Source organism: Hyperolius riggenbachi, chromosome 5 (genome assembly GCF_040937935.1).
Source record: "Hyperolius riggenbachi isolate aHypRig1 chromosome 5, aHypRig1.pri, whole genome shotgun sequence".
Taxonomy (NCBI): domain Eukaryota; kingdom Metazoa; phylum Chordata; class Amphibia; order Anura; family Hyperoliidae; genus Hyperolius; species Hyperolius riggenbachi.
This window is the reverse complement of record NC_090650.1, coordinates 391,361,341-391,379,715: the sequence shown is the minus strand read 5'-3', so window position 1 is coordinate 391,379,715 and position 18,375 is coordinate 391,361,341. Positions and strand designations below refer to the sequence as shown.

Below are 18,375 nucleotides of genomic sequence, written 5' to 3'. Positions count from 1 at the left end.
ACGACCGACGCAATAGAGCCGCATACATTACCTGCTCCGCCGGCGCGACTGCCCCCGCTCGTCTCCGCTCTGGTCTCCGGCATGCCTTCACTTCTGCCCGGCAGGAAGTTTAAACAGTAGAGGGCGCTCTACTGTTTAAACTTCCTGCCGGGCAGGAAGAAGTAAAGCATGCTGGGGCCGGAGACCAGAGCGGAGACGGAGAAGAAGAGCGGAGAGAGACCCGGGAGTCGTGCCGGCGGAGCAGGTAATGTATGCGGGGGGGGGGGGGGGGCGCGGCGGCAGCGGCAGCAGCACCACCACCACAACAGATTGTGATCGGTTTCAGGCTGAAATGGGTTCACAATCTGTTTGCAGTAAAGGTAGCCATGCGATCCCTCTCTGATCAGATTCGATCAGATGGGGATCTGTCTGTTGGTCGAATCTGATGGCAAATCGACCAGTGTATGGCCACCTTTAGACGTCTTCACAGGTTCAGGAGTTTATTCAGAAAACAGATATACAGATGGGATCAGCAGCAATCTTATATCTTTATTACATGTTACCTCAGCAAAGCAATCGGTCTTTAGAATCTTATGCATTCCATGCAGACTTGGGCCATCCCTGGTGAATGGTCAGGCTTTATCTTATAATCCTATGATACGTTGCACTTAGCGTATATACAGCATACAGATATTGTAAGTAATGTAAGTTACAAGGAGTAAAGTAGAAAGTCAGCAGTCAGAAGTGAGAAGTGGTTCTCTGGAGCCTGTTGGCTGTTTCAATACCAGCCTATAAAGAGTAAAATGTGACATCTGAGCAGGGACGGTCTAGTCCTCACCGAATGCAATTGGCTGATATTAGCATGTGATGGATGACCCTATCTGCGCCTGCCCAGATGGGAAAAGCCAAATATGGTGTTTGCTCTCCTATTACCCAGAAATTAGGTAATATGTACCTAAAATTGTTTAATGTACTTGTGAGTTTCCATAACAATGGCTCATGTTTATCCCACTGCAGCCTAGAGGCCTGAACATCTCGGCCTGAGAAGCACTCCGGCCTTGTGTGAGACCCAGGACAATGTTCTACTGAAAATCAGAACTGGGTTTATTTCGCTGTATGAGCCTTAAAGAGACCCTCTGCCGAGCAAGTCTTTTTACTAAACCTAGTTAGGTAAAGCAACTGAGGCTTACGAATTCAAGCATATCATACTTAAATTCTAACACTAACCAGGTAATCCAAAAGTTAAAAATCACTCTTACTTTTCTTCTCTATAAAAGATCATTCCCCAGTTTCCCTGGCTCTTATTTGGTACATCTGCCGCACAAAGGAAGTTCAAAGAAAGGTCATGCTGGGTTTTCTTTTTTTCTTCTCTACTTTCCCCTCAGATATAACTAATGCAGCCTGATTGGCTGAAGCCTCTTTCCCTCCTGTTTTCCCCTTCCACACCTCTGTTCCTCTCTGATTGGCCAATATTTCTCATGCTGAGACAATGCACTTTCTAGAAAAGCAGCTTCTGAAATCAAATTCTGATCCACACAAATAACAATGACAATGCACTCTCTCTACTGCAGAGCTGGGTGGGAGTGTCTGAAGACATGAAGGAGGGCGGGCAATGCATACACAGACAGAGTAAGGGAGGAAATTATGTCAGGATTGACTTCATGATAGACAGAGTCAAAATGGAAAATCCTAAGAAGGATTTTCTCTTTTATTACTATAGAAGAATCAATCAAATCAAAATGTGGACAGTGCAATACATATGTTAACCACTTGAGGACCCAGCCTCTACCCCCCCCCCCCCCTCCTTAAGGACCAGCGCTGATTACTGAGATCTGTGCTGGGTGGGCTCTACAGCCCCCAGCACAGATCAAACATTAGGCAGAGCGACCAGATCGCCCCCCTTTTTTCCCCACTAGGGGGATGATGTGCTGGGGGGGTCTGATTGCTCCTGCGTGTGGCTGGTGGGGGGGGGGGCACCTCAAAGCCCCCTCCACCGCAGGATTCTCCCTCTTCTCCCTCAATGCCCCAGAGATCGGAGGCTGCACAGGAACGGATCTGTCCTGTGCAGCCTCTAACAGGCTCCTGTCTGTCATGTGACAGCGATCCACGGCCGCTGATTGGCCGGGGATCGCTGATCCGGTACAACGCTGCTACTGTTAGCAGCGTTGTACAAATGTAAACAAAGCTGATTATTTACGCTTGTGTTTACATTTAGCCTGAGAGCCGCGATCGGCGGCCCGCAGGCTATTCACGGAGCCCCCCCGCTGTGAATTGACAGGAAGCAGCCGCTCGCACGACCGGCTGTTTCCTGATTAATGAGCCTGCAGCCGGCGACGCAGATGTGCGTCGCTGGTCCTGCAGCTACCACTTTGCCGACGCGCGTTATGAGTGCGCGGTCGGCAAGTGGTTAATGTAAGTAGAGCAAGTATTTATCTAATTATATGTGGGGATTTTTTCTGAGATAGTAAGTGCTTTAGAAAACAGGACTGTATTCCACCCAGTGGGGGTCTAAGCTCTTTTGCATAGATTACACTGAAGTTTTTTAACTCTTCCTGTACTGGAAACAATTTGAGATTAATATCTGTGCTACTGATGTTTTTTTTCTGTACTACACATACAATTCTTTATATCCTAAGTTTATTTTGGTTTCAGGCTTGCTCTAATGACTTTTACTATGAGAAAATGACCATGTGTGGTGCTGACATAATGGGGTTATTTCACAAAACTTATTTCAGGAATGATCACTTTATATTTATTTTTCACCATACCTATAACAAATCCTGTTACAGAAGTAGAACCACTAGGATCTGTTTGTTATGGGCCACAGGGAACCTAAAGCCCCCACTACCCTACACTGAATAAGCACTGCAAAAACCAGCATTGCCTTCTGAGATCCCGGAGACTATTGTGCTGCTTAAAGGGAAACTGACACGAAAATAAACGTATGATATAATGATGTGTATGTGTAGCACAGCTGAGAAATAAAACATAAGTAGCAAAGATAAGTCTTGTTTTGTTTTCAGTGCAGGAACAGTTAAGAAACTTTACTTGTTATCTATACAAAATAGACACATTTAGTCCGCTGCAGTGCTGTTTTCTGAGACACTTCTACATCCAAGAAACAGTGAAAGACAACTTCAGATAAGGTTTTACTGCAGGGAAGTTCAAAGGGTCATTAGTTCTGCTCTGTTTCGTAGTTTAAAATGCAGAGTGTAGTGTGTAAACTGCAAATATTAGAAAATGATGCAGTGTTCTATAAAAAAAAGTTATATAACTGAAAATAAAAATATAAGCCTCTTTTCTTTGCTACCATTTAAAGCGGAATATAACCCGGCATTTCAACTTTGCTCTAAAACATTATTTACAGTATATTATATGCAACCAGCATTTTTTTTTTACTAGACCAGCATTGGAAGGGTTACACAGGGCTTTAAAGTTCCTGGAGATTTCTGCAGACGCATCCGAAGCTGAAATAGATACATTTTGTTTACATAAATGTATCTACCATATTTTTCGGAATATAAGACGCACTTTTTCTTCCCCAAAACTGGGGGGAAAAAGTGGGTACGTCTTATATTCTAAAGGTGCGGTATTTTGGCCCCCATGATATACTTACCGGATCCTGCCGCCGCGATCCTCTTCTCCTGCGGTATTCCAAGGGTCCCAGCTGTCATCCGAGGGTCCCAGCCGCCATCCAGGTTCATGCTTGTTTAGTATTCCAGCCGCTGGCTCCTCTTCGCTGCAGTTCCCGTAGGCAGACTGCAGCCTTTCTGTGTAGCCGCTCTGCCGATCCGCCGACATCCTCCATAGTTACGGCGTCCTCTTCCTGGTTACAGTTGCCCTCTACTCTGTGACGAGCGGCGCACGTGTAACGCATGACGTCAGGCGCACATGTACCGCTCATCACACAGTAGGGGGCACTGTAACCAGGAAGAAGACGCCGTAACTATGGAGGATGTTGGCGGATCGGCAGCGTGGGTACACAGCTAAGCTGCAGTGGAGGATGCATGGAGGATGTCTGCGCATCAGCAACAAGATTGATGCCCAGAAGAAGTCGCTTCTGCTGCAAATTGCGACGTCATCTGGTGCGGGTGGTGCTCGGTCTCTCCTCCTTTCCCTCATTCGGTAAGAGCCTTCACTTTAATCACGGCAGCCTGGGGTTGCTCTTTTGCTCACACAGTTTATTCCTTTGATGTGGGTAACGTTCGTTTTCCGATTTCCTCCTTTCTCACGCTGTGAGGTCTGTTCATTTCACACTCAGCAGCCTTGGGCTGCTTTCTTCATTGCACAGTGTCACTATTGTTGGTTTGGATTGCCATTACTTTACGGTTTCTCTTCTATGCACTTTATTTTTGGTACCTTTGCTCTAAATTGCACATTAGCACGCTTTGCACTTTTGGTTTTTCCATTTTCCTGCACTTATCAACTGAATATTTATTGTTATTTATTTTGCACTGGCTCTTTGTGCATTATTGTTCAGGTATATGTCAGGATGAGACGCCACTGCACCATAGACACACCTAGGTTTATGGCAGTTTATTTTTTAATTTTCCAGATTTTTGCCCTCTAAAACTAGGTGCGTCTTATATGCCGGAGCGTCTTATATTCCGAAAAATACGGTAAATGTTGAATGTGACTCATCTCTCTGACTGAGAAGGAGCTTGGAGGACAGCCAAAGAGTGTGTAACATTTATCAATAGATACATCTAACTAAATAGAATGTATCTATCTGAACTTCTGCATATCTCTCCACAGAACTTTAAACCTCTGTTTAACCTTTCCAATGCTGGTCTAGTAAAAAAAAAAATGCTTTTTGCATATAATATGCTGTAAATAATATTTTAGAGCAAAGTTGAAATGCAGGGTTATATTCCGCTTTAAGGACCAGCCTATTTTCCTTAGATCTGTGCTGCGTGGGCTCTCCAGCCCACAGCACAGATCGTAGTTGCAACAGGGCGACCAGACTGGCCCCCCCCCCTTTTTTTCCCCACTAGGGGATGTCCCGCTGGGGGGGGGTCGCATCACCGCCAGCTATCTCTGCCTTTCGGGGGGGGGGGGCTCCTCAAAGCCCCCCTCCGTAGCGTTTTTCGCCCTCGCTCCCTTTCCCTCCCTCCCCTCCTTGCTGTGGGCGGCACAGGACGGCGATCCGTCCTGTGCTGCCTAGGATAGGCTTCAGCCTATGAGACTGCGGTGATCCCCGGCCAATCAGAGGCCGGGGATCGCCGATCTGCTTTACGGCGCTGCTGCGCAGCAGCGCCATATGATGTAAACAGCGGGGATTTCTTCCCCGCATGTTTACATGTCGCCTGCGAGCCGCGATCGGAGGCTCGCAGGCTGTTCACGGAGACACCCTCTGTGAACTGACATGGAACGGCCGCACGAACTTCGAGCGGCCGTTTCCATGCAAAACCACTTGTGACCTGCCGCCACCTATCGGCGTTAGGCGGTCGTTAAGTGGTTAATGTTCTATTAATAATCAGTACTACACATACAGTTCACTATATAATAAGATTTTTTTCCCTTCAGTGTCACTTTAATGTGAGTCGCGGATTTGTGTCCCAGGATATCTCATCCATTTTGCTTATCTCCCTAAGTCCAGTGGAATTTTCATCTATGGTTCTTCAGCTGCCTGTTGCTATGCTAATGGGGATGTCTGCCAATTAGGACTTTGCATTGCTGTATATATATGATCCTTTTATATGATAATTTGGTGACTCTGTTTGCCTAGCATGCTTCAGGGGAACACGAGGAGAGATTTACATGAACAATACCATGCAAAATTCCGTGGGTGAGGATTCTCTTCATCTACAGAACAGTGTTGCTTATTATAAACCAGCTATCAGCAAGCAATTCCTTTCATCTCAGAAATGTGTGGTTTTACAGGAACACCTATGCAAATGAAATTCACCTGATTCTTAGTACTTAAAGAGAATCTGAACTCTAAAATTCTTACAATAAAAAGCATACCATTCTCTTCATTGTGTTCTCCTGGGCCCATCTGTGCTTTTTCTGCCACTCCCTGCTGCAATCCTGGCTTGCAATTAACAGTTTTAGGCAGTGTTTACAAACAAGACATGGCTTCTAACCAGAGTATGATAGGCTGAGAATAGCTTACTGTGTGACTCATGTAGAGCTTGGAGAGGGTGTGTAAAGCTTCTGCCAATGACGAGCAGTGCTGCACATTCCACACATTCCAGTCTGAGCCCGACAGAGCCGACAGAGGAAAGAAGATAAGATTTCTTACAGAGACAGTGCAACTAGTTCTAGAAAAGGCTGCAGTAAGACAGACCACATTAGAACAGGCATAGGATAGAAGAAATAAGGCTCAAAATTTTGTGAGTCTCTTTAAAGAACTGTAACCAAGGATTGAATTTCATCCCAATCAGTAGCTGATACCCCCTTTCCCATGAGAAATCTTTACCTTTTCTCAAGTAGATCGTCGCGGGGGTCTGTATGTCTGACAATGTGGTGGTGAAACCCCTCCAACAATGTGATCTCAGGACCTAGGCCCTGACTGTTTCCTGTCTGCGAGCCTTGTTGCATTGCTGTAAATAACAGCTGTTTCCACCTGCCATCTCTGTACATTTGCATATCTATAAAAAAATTAAAACCTTTAGCATATCGCATTGTTAGGGGGCCTACATGCCAATATACAGCAATAGATATAGGAAGTGTCTGTATTATCTACGGTATATATTTACCTTATTGTAAAAGTGGGTATCTATCTATATATATATATATATATATATATATATATATATATATATATATATATATATATATATATATATATATATATATATATATATATATATATATACGCAAAAAAAGTGGGATCAGCGCATCACCAGGCCGCCTCTGAATGGCCTCAGCTCAGAGATGCGCTGAGCCCCCCCAGAAACTGCAAACGCACCTTGAACCCAAACAGAGGCTCTGCATATACACCAAAGGAAAACTATTAAGTGGGAGCAGCTGACCAGAAATAAATCAATCAAACATAGCAAAGAAATGAACAGCGCTACTTAAAAACAGATGAGTGCTTACCTGCAAAAAAGTGCACACCCCACTCATGGGATTCAAATACACAATGAGCATACACATGACCTGTCTACCACTTGGAGGATGTTAGTTTCACTAACAATTTGCAATTTGTTAGGTACTTGTCCCTCCCACTGTCGAAGAAGTCTTTCCTCCATTATATATATATATATATATATATATATATATATATATATATATATATATATATATATATATATATATATATATATATATATATATATATATATATATATATATATATATATATAATAGAGTAAGTGCTTCAACCTTAAAGCAAGAAGAAGAAGTAGCGCCCTGCCCCTAAGCAAGAAGAAGGGGCTGGTTCAAGCAAGAACAAGAAGTAGCGCCCTGCCCCCGGGGCCGGTCCAAGCAAAAAGAAGGGGCTGGTCCAAGCAAGAAGAAGTAGTGTCATATCAAACCAAGGGCAAAGAGGGATAATTTGCATATTCAGTAGCAGTGCATTGTGGGTAACCACAAATGTTCACTTATAGCTGAATTATTGCAGATTTGCTTCTGTTTTAAGAAGGAAAATTACACCAAGCTTTGCTTTTTTTAGTAGGAGGGCTTTTTGGTCTCTTTTATCCTCCTATACATTCTTAGTAGAACTTTGGGTCACCCTGAGCTGCTTGGTTACTCTGTTGTACTGGTCCAAGCCCTATCTCATATAGCCATATCAATCCTTGCCATGTACAGATGAGGACCAAAAGTCTGAAATAGGCTGTCACATGTGGGTTTGATATGGCTGTGTAAAATTTAAAGCTATAGGCTTGCTATACACCAGTGGTTCTGGATGCTTGCTTGGTTTACTAAGGGTGAAAAGGGGTAATTTGCATATTTAGTAGCAGTGCATTGTGGGTAACCACAAATGTTCACTTATAGCTAAATTATTGCATATTTCCTTCTGTTTTAGGAAGGCAAATTACACCAAGCTTTGCTTTTTTTAGTAGGAGGTCTTTTTGGTCTCTTTTATCCTCCTATACATTCTGAGCGGTTTGGATCACCCTGAGCTGCTTGGTTACTCTGTTGTACTGGTCCAAGCCCTATCTCATACAGCTGTGTCAATCCCTGCTATGTACTGATGAGGACCAAAAGTCTGAAACAGGCTGTCACATGTGGGTTTGATATGACTGTGTAAAATTTAAAGCTATATGCTTGCTATACACCAGCGGCTCTGGATGCTTGCTTGGCTTACCAAGGGGGAAAAGGGGTAATTTGCATATTTAGTAGCAGTGCATTGTGCCCAATACCCCCTTCCTGCCCTCTACCCTCTTATGCAGCGTATGCTACGCCGCGGGTCAGCTAGTTCTGATTAATTTACTATGTTCTACTATATGTCACTACAGTGCCTCTTTAAGTTGCCCGCATTGAAAAGTTACTATTGTTCATCATGAAAAATATTACAGCAGCCAGGGGCATTGCTAGTCCCAAAGATCAGTGGCACGTGCCCTGGATCTATTCTGGGGTGACCTGGATGTCCCCCTGGCAGAGTCAGCTGTGGTGCCTCAATGGCGGGCATGCTGGGAGCTGTGGTTCTTCTATGGGGGCATGCTGTGGTGCCTCAGTGGGGAGAACGTGGAAAGGGGTCCACTAGAAAGTCAGGGAATGGTATGGGGGAACTGCCAGATAACCTGGCGGCAAGCCAGACTAGCCAACAGCACAGAAGCCAGGTAACTCTGCCTATTTATGTTTTAGTGACACTGCCTATTTATGTGATAAGCTGCATTTTTGTTTATTGTATTAATGGAGAGGGAGCTTCATTCAACATTTTGCTGGGCAGGCCTACTTAGACCGCTGTCAAGTTCATGTAAATTTGGCTTCACCCATGACCACACCCACATTCTGGTGTGTCGCCACACCCATTTTCTGATTGGAGTGCCCGGGATCTCTTATGATCCTAACATGCCCCTGACAGCAGCTCTGCACTGGGTTTCAGGTTTTAGTCAGCCTTTACAGTAATGACAAGAGATTTCTGGCTTACAGGACAAACTTTACTTTAAAAGCAAACTGCCTTTTCTTTCTGTGGGTTTCACTCTATTTATGACAGGTTTTTTTTCTTCCTGTACGTTGGCAGTTTTCACTGTACAACACTTATTATCACAGTCAGTTCAGGGGCCAGGTGTGAGGGAAAATGGAATGTTTGGACAGAATGTATTAAATATTCAGCGAGGCAGAGGAGGTGAGAATTTCATGAACATAACACTCAATGCCTCAGAAGAGTTATTAACTCGCTTTTGTATACATTTCAATGATCTATTACTTTTCACTTTCACTGTTTTATTTGTAACATAAAGTTCACGTTATGTATATAAAAAGTATATACAGTAGTATGAAAAGAGAAATGTTTCTTTGTTAAAGGGAACCCGAGGTGAGAGTGATATGGAGGCTGCCATATTTATTTCCTTTTACACAATACTAGTTGCCTGACTGTCTTGCTGTTCTATTTGGCTGCAGTAGTGTCTGAATCACACCAGAAACAAGCATGCAGCTAATGTTGTCAGTTATGTCAGAAACACCTGATCTGCTGTATGCTTGTCCAGGGTCTATGGCTGAAAGTATTATAGGCAGAGGATCAGCAGGACAGCCGGGCAACCAGTATTGCTTAAAAGAAAATAAATATGGCAGCCTCCATATCCCTCTCACCTCTCTCACTTCACACTCGGCCTCAGAAGAAGCTTGCTGGTTTACCCCGCAAATCGGTCGTAAGGCAATGCACCCTCCGGTGCCCACAGCTGCCTCCCCATCACTCATCCACAGCAATCACAGCACTGGATATACAAGTACACCTTTTTCATCAGCACTATTTGTTTTTAACTGCATTTTATAACCTCCGTGTTGCTTCACTGTACAAGCTGTATTTTTACTGGTTGCTGAAGTAAAACTATAGTGCCAGACTTTCATTGCCCTCTGTGTTTTGCATATGGTCTTGTCTTCTACAGTCTGGAGCACATAGTTTGGGTGATTGCATTGGTTGTTGTATCTGGGCTGCATTTTGGACTTTATGCAACACAGCAATCAGAGTGCCTACCTACCCTCTGCTGTTCCATCGATTTTAACTTACCTGAGGCTTCTTTCAATTTTTGTAGAGGAACTACACTTATTTAAAAGGTTAAAGCGGAATATAACCCATCATTACAACTTTGCTCTAAAACGTTATTTACAGCATATTATATGCAACCAGCATTTTTTTTTTTACTAGACCAGCACTGGAAGGGTTACACACAGAGCTTCAAAGTTCTGTGGAGAGAAATGCAGAAGCATCCGAAGTTTAGATAGATACATTTAAGTAAACACAATGTAACAAGTGAGGAATGTGACTCACTCTGACTGTGCAGGAGCTGGAGGACAGCCAGAGAGTGTGTAACATTCACCACTTGTTACATTGTGTTTACTTAAATGTATCTATCTAAACTTCGGATGCGTCTGCATTTCTCTCCACGGAACTTTAAAGCTCTGTGTGTAACCTTTCCAATGCTGGTCTAGTAAAAAAAAATGCTGGTTGTTTATAATATGCTGTAAATAATGTTTTACAGCAAAGTTGAAATGCTGGGTTATATTCCGCTTTAAACCTGAATGAATGAAAATGTATATGGCAAGTTTTTTTAATGTTCTTTAGTCTTGCTGTGTATTTATTGACTTTTGGGTTATCCCTTTGTATATAGAGCATATTAGTGTGCACATCGTCAAAGAATATCATTTTTAATGGCCTCTTTCTTGTCTCTTGCTCCATAGTTGAACGTCACCAGCAATCATGGGGAAACAGAACAGTAAGCTGCGTCCTGAGGTCATGCAGGACTTGTTGGAAAGCACGGACTTTACAGAGCACGAGATCCAGGAGTGGTACAAAGGCTTCTTGAGAGACTGTCCAAGTGGACACTTAACCATGGAGGAGTTTAAGAAAATTTACGGGAATTTTTTTCCTTACGGGGACGCTTCTAAATTTGCAGAACATGTATTCCGTACGTTTGATGCGAACGGCGATGGGACAATTGACTTTAGAGAATTTATCATAGCTTTGAGTGTGACGTCCCGGGGGAAGCTGGAGCAGAAGCTCAAATGGGCCTTCAGCATGTATGACCTAGATGGCAATGGCTACATCAGCAAAGCAGAAATGCTGGAAATTGTACAGGTGGGTTCCTCTGCTCTCATTGTCACATTTTTCTGTTCAATGGTATTGGTGACACTTGCTGAGCTTGTACATCCTTGCTTTTGTACACCAAAACTATCTTCACTGATATCCAAGGATCATTTGAGTAATTTGATTGCAACTGGACAGTGTTTTCTTTTCTTTTATAGAATGTATGCGAAGAGGGAGAGGAAATTGGGACTACAGGTATCCCAATAAATGCTAATATCCAACTGTATTCAAAAGTATCAAAACGTATTTATTGGACAAAAAATGTGTGTACTTAAAAAAAAATTGAATTTAAAAAAAACAACACATAAGACGGCCATCCCGCCATACTATCCCGCCACACTTTCACACTATCACACCCTCACAACCTATAACATTGTTGGTACTGGCCAGTCACTGCTAATAGGAAAACAGAGCACAGTTTGTACTGATTCTTCACACTGACACAGTGCAGTAAAGCAGAGTTCCCCAACCCTGTCCTCAAGGCCCACCAACAGAACATGATTTGCAAGAAACCACAAACATGCACAGGTGGGGTAATTAATGTCTCAGCAGAGCGGAGTGACTATCTCTGTGGATTTCCACAAAGCATGCACTGTTGGTGGGCCTTGAGGACAGTGGGATTCCCACAATGAACAGCTGATAAGTTAAGGCAAGAAACCAGCAAGTAGCCAAACAAAAATATATAGTTCCAGCAATCAACACTTCCAAGCAAGTGGCAGCAATAGAAAGTGTAGAGTTCCACCAAAAAAAGCCAGCAGGTAGCCAGACAGCAGCACAATTGCGGCAGGCAATGCTTATAAGAAATTGGCAGCAGTAAAGCATGTAGAGTTCCACATAAACAGATAATCACAGATGGAGATCTCACCATATTGCAGTCCTTCTGGATTTGATGATCCTGGTATTCAAGTACAGGTGGTATGTCCAGCAGCATGTATACAGGAACCATGCCTCAGGAGTGTGAATCCATGATGGCAGCTGAGGTGGTATGGCCCCGAAAGGGGGCTGATTCGCAAACACCTTGTGGCAGTTTTCTGTTCTAGAAGGTGTTTCATCAACATACTTAAAAAAAGGGCACTAGGGAAATTTGGGCGCTGGAATAGCCACTAGTAGAATAGTGATAAAATGACAGATCTTCTACCGTTGGGTAGTGTTAATTCCGATAAATTTTACTGATATTTTACCCAATAAAATGCACAAACTGTGGCTACTAATAGCGTCTCCGGCACCAAAATTTTCCCTCATGGCCGCAATTATTATGGGTGCCTATGGGGTGCCCAAACTTGCACGATGCCGGATTCCATCACTTTCCCATTCCCTCCTCTTAAATAGGAGCTGTCAGCCATACTATGTCAAAAAAAAAAAAAAATACAACACAAACTTGCTTTACTTAACATATGTATTGCACTGGTCACATTTTGATTTTAGTGATTTTTCTACAGTGAAGATAAAATCCTGCTTAGCATTTCCCATATTACCTGTAGGTATTTTGAAGCCCTTACTCTCCTCTGTCTGATTTGCCCGCCCTTCACTATAGAAAGTGCATTGTCTCAGCATGAGAAATATTGGCCAAACAGAGAGGAACAGAGGTGTGGGAGGGAAAGAGGCTTCAGCCAATCAGGCTGCATTAGAGAAGTAAAAAAGGACAACCCAGCATGCCCTGCAACTTCCTTTGTGTGTACCAAATAAGAGTCAGGTAAACTGGGGAATGATCATTTATCAATTAACAAGAAAAGTAATAGCGATTTTAACTTTTGGATTGCCTGGTTAGCATCCCTATTACTTGTTTACCAGATAAAAATAAAATGTAACTGTCGGGCATAAAATCAAAAATCAATTATTTAAGGAGAGTGAATGGGGTGATTCGGAGAAGGGAATGGGAGTGTGATAGGAGCGAACATTGCCACTAGCCTGCCTCCTCCTGTCTGAAAATCTGACTTCCGCCAAAAGTCATATTTATCAAGGAGTGATTACGGGGACTAGAAGGGAACAATGAGATGAATGGACAATCCCCAGAGGTATATTGATCTAGCATGAACATACCTCTGTGCTTATCTTGGGTAGCTTTGACTCTGGTCAGGTGTGCTTCATTATATTAAAATAGCATGTTTTGCACAATACAGTTTGTCTGGTTATCACTTTCTGTAACTAACTGAGCCTTTCCGGTTTTCTTTGTATCTTAAGCTAGATCACTAAACACACATGGCACCTGTGTTCCAAAATCTATAGTTTAAAAGCTAAAACACTTTATTGTTCTCTGGCAGGAAATCGATAGTGGCAGCCATAATGTATTTCAGGAGTGAGGTGACACAGAACCTTAAACAGGAAGCACAGAGACAGCAGGAGCCCAAATGGTGTAGTATGGCTCTGGAAAGGGGAAATTAATAGAGTAGTACTCGCAAAAGTAAGTTGCAGTAAGGGCAACCAACCAAACCTTTAGGTGGAGACTATAAACCCCTTCTCCACTCGGGTGTTCCAGACATTCCTGGTGTGAGTGAGTTTAAATATTTGTCGCGAACTGTTTGCTGAACTGTTCGCAGCAAACAGGCCATGGGGAATGACCTCGGGGTCATTTCCACATTCGTCATATTGCGCATAACTGCGCAAACGCTTTTGCGGCAGCCACGCGTCCTTGATTGCGTGTCTGCAGCCGGGAACATTCTGTGCATGCGCACAATGTCACACAGAGCACTCCCGGCTGCAGGCGCGCGATCAAGGACGTGCAGCCACCGGGAAAGTGTCTGTGCAGTAATGCGTAGTATGATGAATGCGGAAATTAACCCGAGGTCATTCCCCATGGCCTGTTCGCTGCGAACAGTTCGGGCCATCTCTAAACGTAAATACATGGTGTCTGTTGCAGGCTATGTAGCCTGGGACCAAAGTCCCTCCAAGGGGGTAAAAAGCGCCCGAAAATGAATAAAACTTAAAGGACACTGTTGCGAAAATATTAAAATTTACAATACATGTAAACACCTACAAATAAGAAGTATGTTTCTTTCAGAGTAAAATGAGCCATAAATTAATTTTCTCCTATGTTGCTGTCACTTACAGTAAGTAGTAGAAATCTGACATTACCGACAGGTTTTGGGCTAGTCCATCTGTCCATAGGGGATTCTCACCATGGCCTTTATTCTTTATAAAGACACTCCCCTCCCGCCATTCTTTCAAAACTACATGCAGTGCACATACAAGACAAGCAATGGCACTCTCCAGCGCCGATCTCTATGGCAACGGTGGTATCATGTGACCTGCCGTAAGTGCGTATCACACTGCCGTTGCTATGGAGATCGCCGCTAGAAAGTGTGGTTGGGTGAGTTAAACACCCAATCTTTCACCGTGTGCTCATTTTCCGAAGGGAGACAGACTCTCGAGCTACGGGCCACATTCTAGAGGAATGCAGCCCGATCCAAGAATAGTTTGCCCACCCCTGTACTAGGTTAATACAAAGAAAAGCTTATTTGGCACACTTTGCCTATGAAGGCAGCATACGTAAAGATAACCAGGCATTACACAAATGATGTACGGTACTTTGCATAACTTGCATTATAATGCAAAACTTAGGATGCTTGTACATAGATGTTGCATGTATAATACGAGTAACGCCATTGACACCTTATTTGACACATTCATGGATGCAGGTGACAGTAATGAATGGGTCATTATGTGTATATCTCATTTGCCTTGCGTCTGTCTGAGTGGTAGATTCCTCAGTGTTTTGTATACTTTAAAACCACATGGTGTAATCTGTCATTTCCCTTTTACTGGGGCTCTGAACACCATTTGCAAACCACACAGAAAGCTATTGGTGGAGAGCATCTGTTGCCTCACTTTCCAGTGACCTTTTCTCCCCTCTGTCACCTATTTTAATACTTTATGACCGGTCTGTTCTCCAGTTTGCGATAGCCCGAGATGAAGTGTTTATCACTGTGGCTGTACAGAAGGAGAGATATGACTACGGACAGCCACAGGGGGCCCGGGCTGTGGGAGGCCTCAATGTCTTACCTTCCCTCACACCCTTTGATATAAATCTACCCTTTCACTGCAGGTTTTGTCATGACTTGTTATGAGTAGGTGGAGTCATGGTGACTGTACTGCTATGAGTAGATGGAGGCATGGTGACTGTAATGCAATGGGTGGGTGGAGTCATGGTTACGGTACTGTTATGGGTGGATGGTGGCATGGTGACTGCACTGCAATGGGTGGGTGAAATCATTGTGACTGCACTGTTATGAGTAGGTGGAGTCATATTGACAGTACTGTTATGGGTGGGTGGAGTCATGGTGACTGCACTGCAATGGGTGGGTGGAGTTATGGTGACGGCACTGTCATGGGTGGGTGGAGTCATGGTAATTGTACTGTTATGGCTGGGTGGAGTCAGTGATGGTACCGTTATGGGGGGCAGTCACTCTTATTTGAACCCCAGCAGGTGGGCTCTTGGTTGTAGAGGTCACCACGGGGGATGGGGGGGATGAACATAAGTGGGGGCCACATCAGTTTACTGGAGCGCAGCATGATTTGTTGTTATGCCTCTTTTCACAAGGTCACTTCCTGAACCGGAAACTTACAAACCTTTTGAAAGCACATTCTATGGTCCAAGATGACCCAGAAACGAATCACAAAATGTTGGCACCTATTAGCAAACCTTTAACCACTTGAATACTGAGGGGTTTTTCCCCTTTAGGATCAGAGCAATTTTCACTTTTCAGCGCTCCTCCCTTTCTTTCGCCAATAAACTCTTGGCATACATATGAAAAATGTTCAGACCCTAAGTTAACTGTTTTATGTATTTTTTTTTTAAATTGTCAAATTTTGGGTACAATGGGCAAGTGTGGAAGTGAATGAGTTAATTTTAAATGTAATCCTGTGTCTTTTTATTAAAATAAAAATACGTATGTACTGTAGGTGTAATTTTACTATTTGGCCACAAGATGTCCTTGCGCATTATTTTCTGTTGCGTACTATAAGTACACTTATCTGGAAGTAATGCATTGACATGTTACTCCTTCATGCCGGCGGTCATTGACACGGGGACTTTGATCAATGAATGGGAACTGTGTTCCCATTCAATTTATCTCCATGCTAACCCGCAGCGACGTGAAAGAGCGCAGAAGACTATGGGGAGCGCGCACAACAGCAATGCGGCAGGAGCCGTATATCTACGCCCCTGGAGCAGGAACAGCCCTCCCCTGGAGTGTAGATCTACTTCCTTAATTCCACTAAGTGGTTAAAGGGACTCTGAGCACCTCTCATGGGCATGCCTTTAAGCCTGACAACTTCCAACAAAGTCATGCTATGACCCCTCTGGAGGAGCCCCTAGCAATGGCCATGCGTGTCACTTCCTCTTCCTGCTTCATTCAGTGATGCCCTTCTCTAACAGAGAAGACATGGTTGACCAGGAAGTTATAACATACTCAAGATGGCAGCCGCGATTCTTAAATTGAAATCGAACGAAACTATTTGGTGTAGAACGGCGATTCAGGCATCAAATGAAAGAGGAGAGCACAAGCTACAGAACGGTATACATCTTTAAGTACTTTGCTGTACTGGTCGGAGTCTCTAGGCATACCCATGAGAGGTGCTCGGAGTCCCTCTAAAGTGGTGGCCTACTTTAACTTGAGTTATAAGTAATACGGGTTAAAATAGCTTAAAATGGAGACCTGATCCATGATGCAAATTACTTGCATTATTTAATTTTGGCTTCTGCTTAAAGCAAACCTGAAATGAGAGATATATGAACGCTGCCATATTTATTTCCTTTTAAAGCATACACATTGCCTCGCTGTCCTGCTGATCATCTTCCTCTAATATGTTTAGTCAATAGTCCCTGAACAAGTATGCAGATCAGGTATTGAAAAGTCGGGTGTCTTGGCACCTTGAAAACAGAAGAACAGAGACAACGGGAGCCCAAGTAGTGCAATATGTAGCTACAAATGAAGTGTTATTGTAGATGTAGGGGAGTATTACCCACAAAGGAGGGCTGCACAGAGGGCCAACCAACCACTCTACTAAAGAGTACCTCAATTATAAATGACAGTTTGCTTTAAACCTAATAAGTTGCCAAGATATAGAAACTCACACATGGTAAAGTGTGATTTTCTCATCCCCAGGTTCCGTATTCCACATATGTTCTTGAAATTCTTGCCCTCAGTGTGAAATTGGGCCGTGTGCCTTTTTTTTTCCAAACCATAGGTGCAAAGGATGCTGGGGGGTTGATGTCCTAACTCCACCCCTCATGTCCATGTGATCTAATCTAGGCTGACAAGACAGACATCTGAAATAAGAATTATAGCAAACAGACATGATACGACAGACTGCAGCAGTTTTTCTGTCTCTTCTCTCTCCTACAAACTGTGAAAAGAGAAGTCATTTGATCTCCGTGCAGAGTATAGCGCGCAGTGGGCGTCTTTACTCACTTCCTGGGGGATGCAGATGTCGGTAGCCGTTTTCCTTCCTGTCCTCCGAGGCTCTGAATCACTCTGGTGAGATTGCTGTCAGTGATCTCACTACAGAGTTACAGCGCCACCTGGAGGACGGAGGTAGAATTGCAGCCTTGGAGCCCAGGGAGGTGAGTGAGAGCAGGGGCTGAGACTCTGGCGGCATGATTTTTTTTCCTTATTTTAGGGTCTGAAATGTTTTAAAAAGACCCTAAAATCTGGAAATAATCATACCGCCAGGGAGGTTAAGCAGGTGGAGATGCTTGACCCAACTCCACTAAGGGTGTCCGACTGGACTAGATGTGGTCGCTCTCTAGAGGAAAAAATGATCAATAGCCCTTGGTCGTATAGACCACATGAGGCTAAGACGATGCCCCTCCAGAACACAAGGGATGGTTGGGGAGGGGGATTTGCACAGCAAAGGAGAAGAGGCAGTATAATACTAGTATATAATACAGTATATACTACTAATAGTAGTATAATACTAAGTTAAAAACACTAAAATAGAAAAGGGGAGGTGGCTTACCTCAAAAATTATTGAAGCACAGGCAATGCGTTTTGCGGGTCTAAGCCCGCTTCCTCAGGACAGTACAATGCTGAAGGGATAAAAAAAGCCAGGGTATTGAGTGCCTCTGAGATGTGGCCACAGCATAAAAATATACAGTGGGTTGCAAAAGTATTCGGCCCCCTTAAAAAGTGGTGTACACATGAGAAGTGGAACGAAAATCATACATGATTCCAAACATTTTTTACAAATAAATAACTGCA

General features: G+C 43.6%; 1 protein-coding gene across 1 annotated transcript in view; it reads left to right on the top strand.

Annotated features, from left to right (window-relative positions):
* Nucleotides 1-18,375, top strand: part of NCALD (neurocalcin delta) — a 166,255-nt gene that overhangs the window by 124,687 nt on the left and 23,193 nt on the right. Inside the window, exon 2 of the mRNA XM_068237739.1 lies at nucleotides 10,771-11,167. Within this exon, the coding sequence (XP_068093840.1) occupies nucleotides 10,790-11,167 (378 nt within the window). The 5' untranslated portion in view covers nucleotides 10,771-10,789. The remainder of the gene's footprint in view (nucleotides 1-10,770; nucleotides 11,168-18,375) is intronic.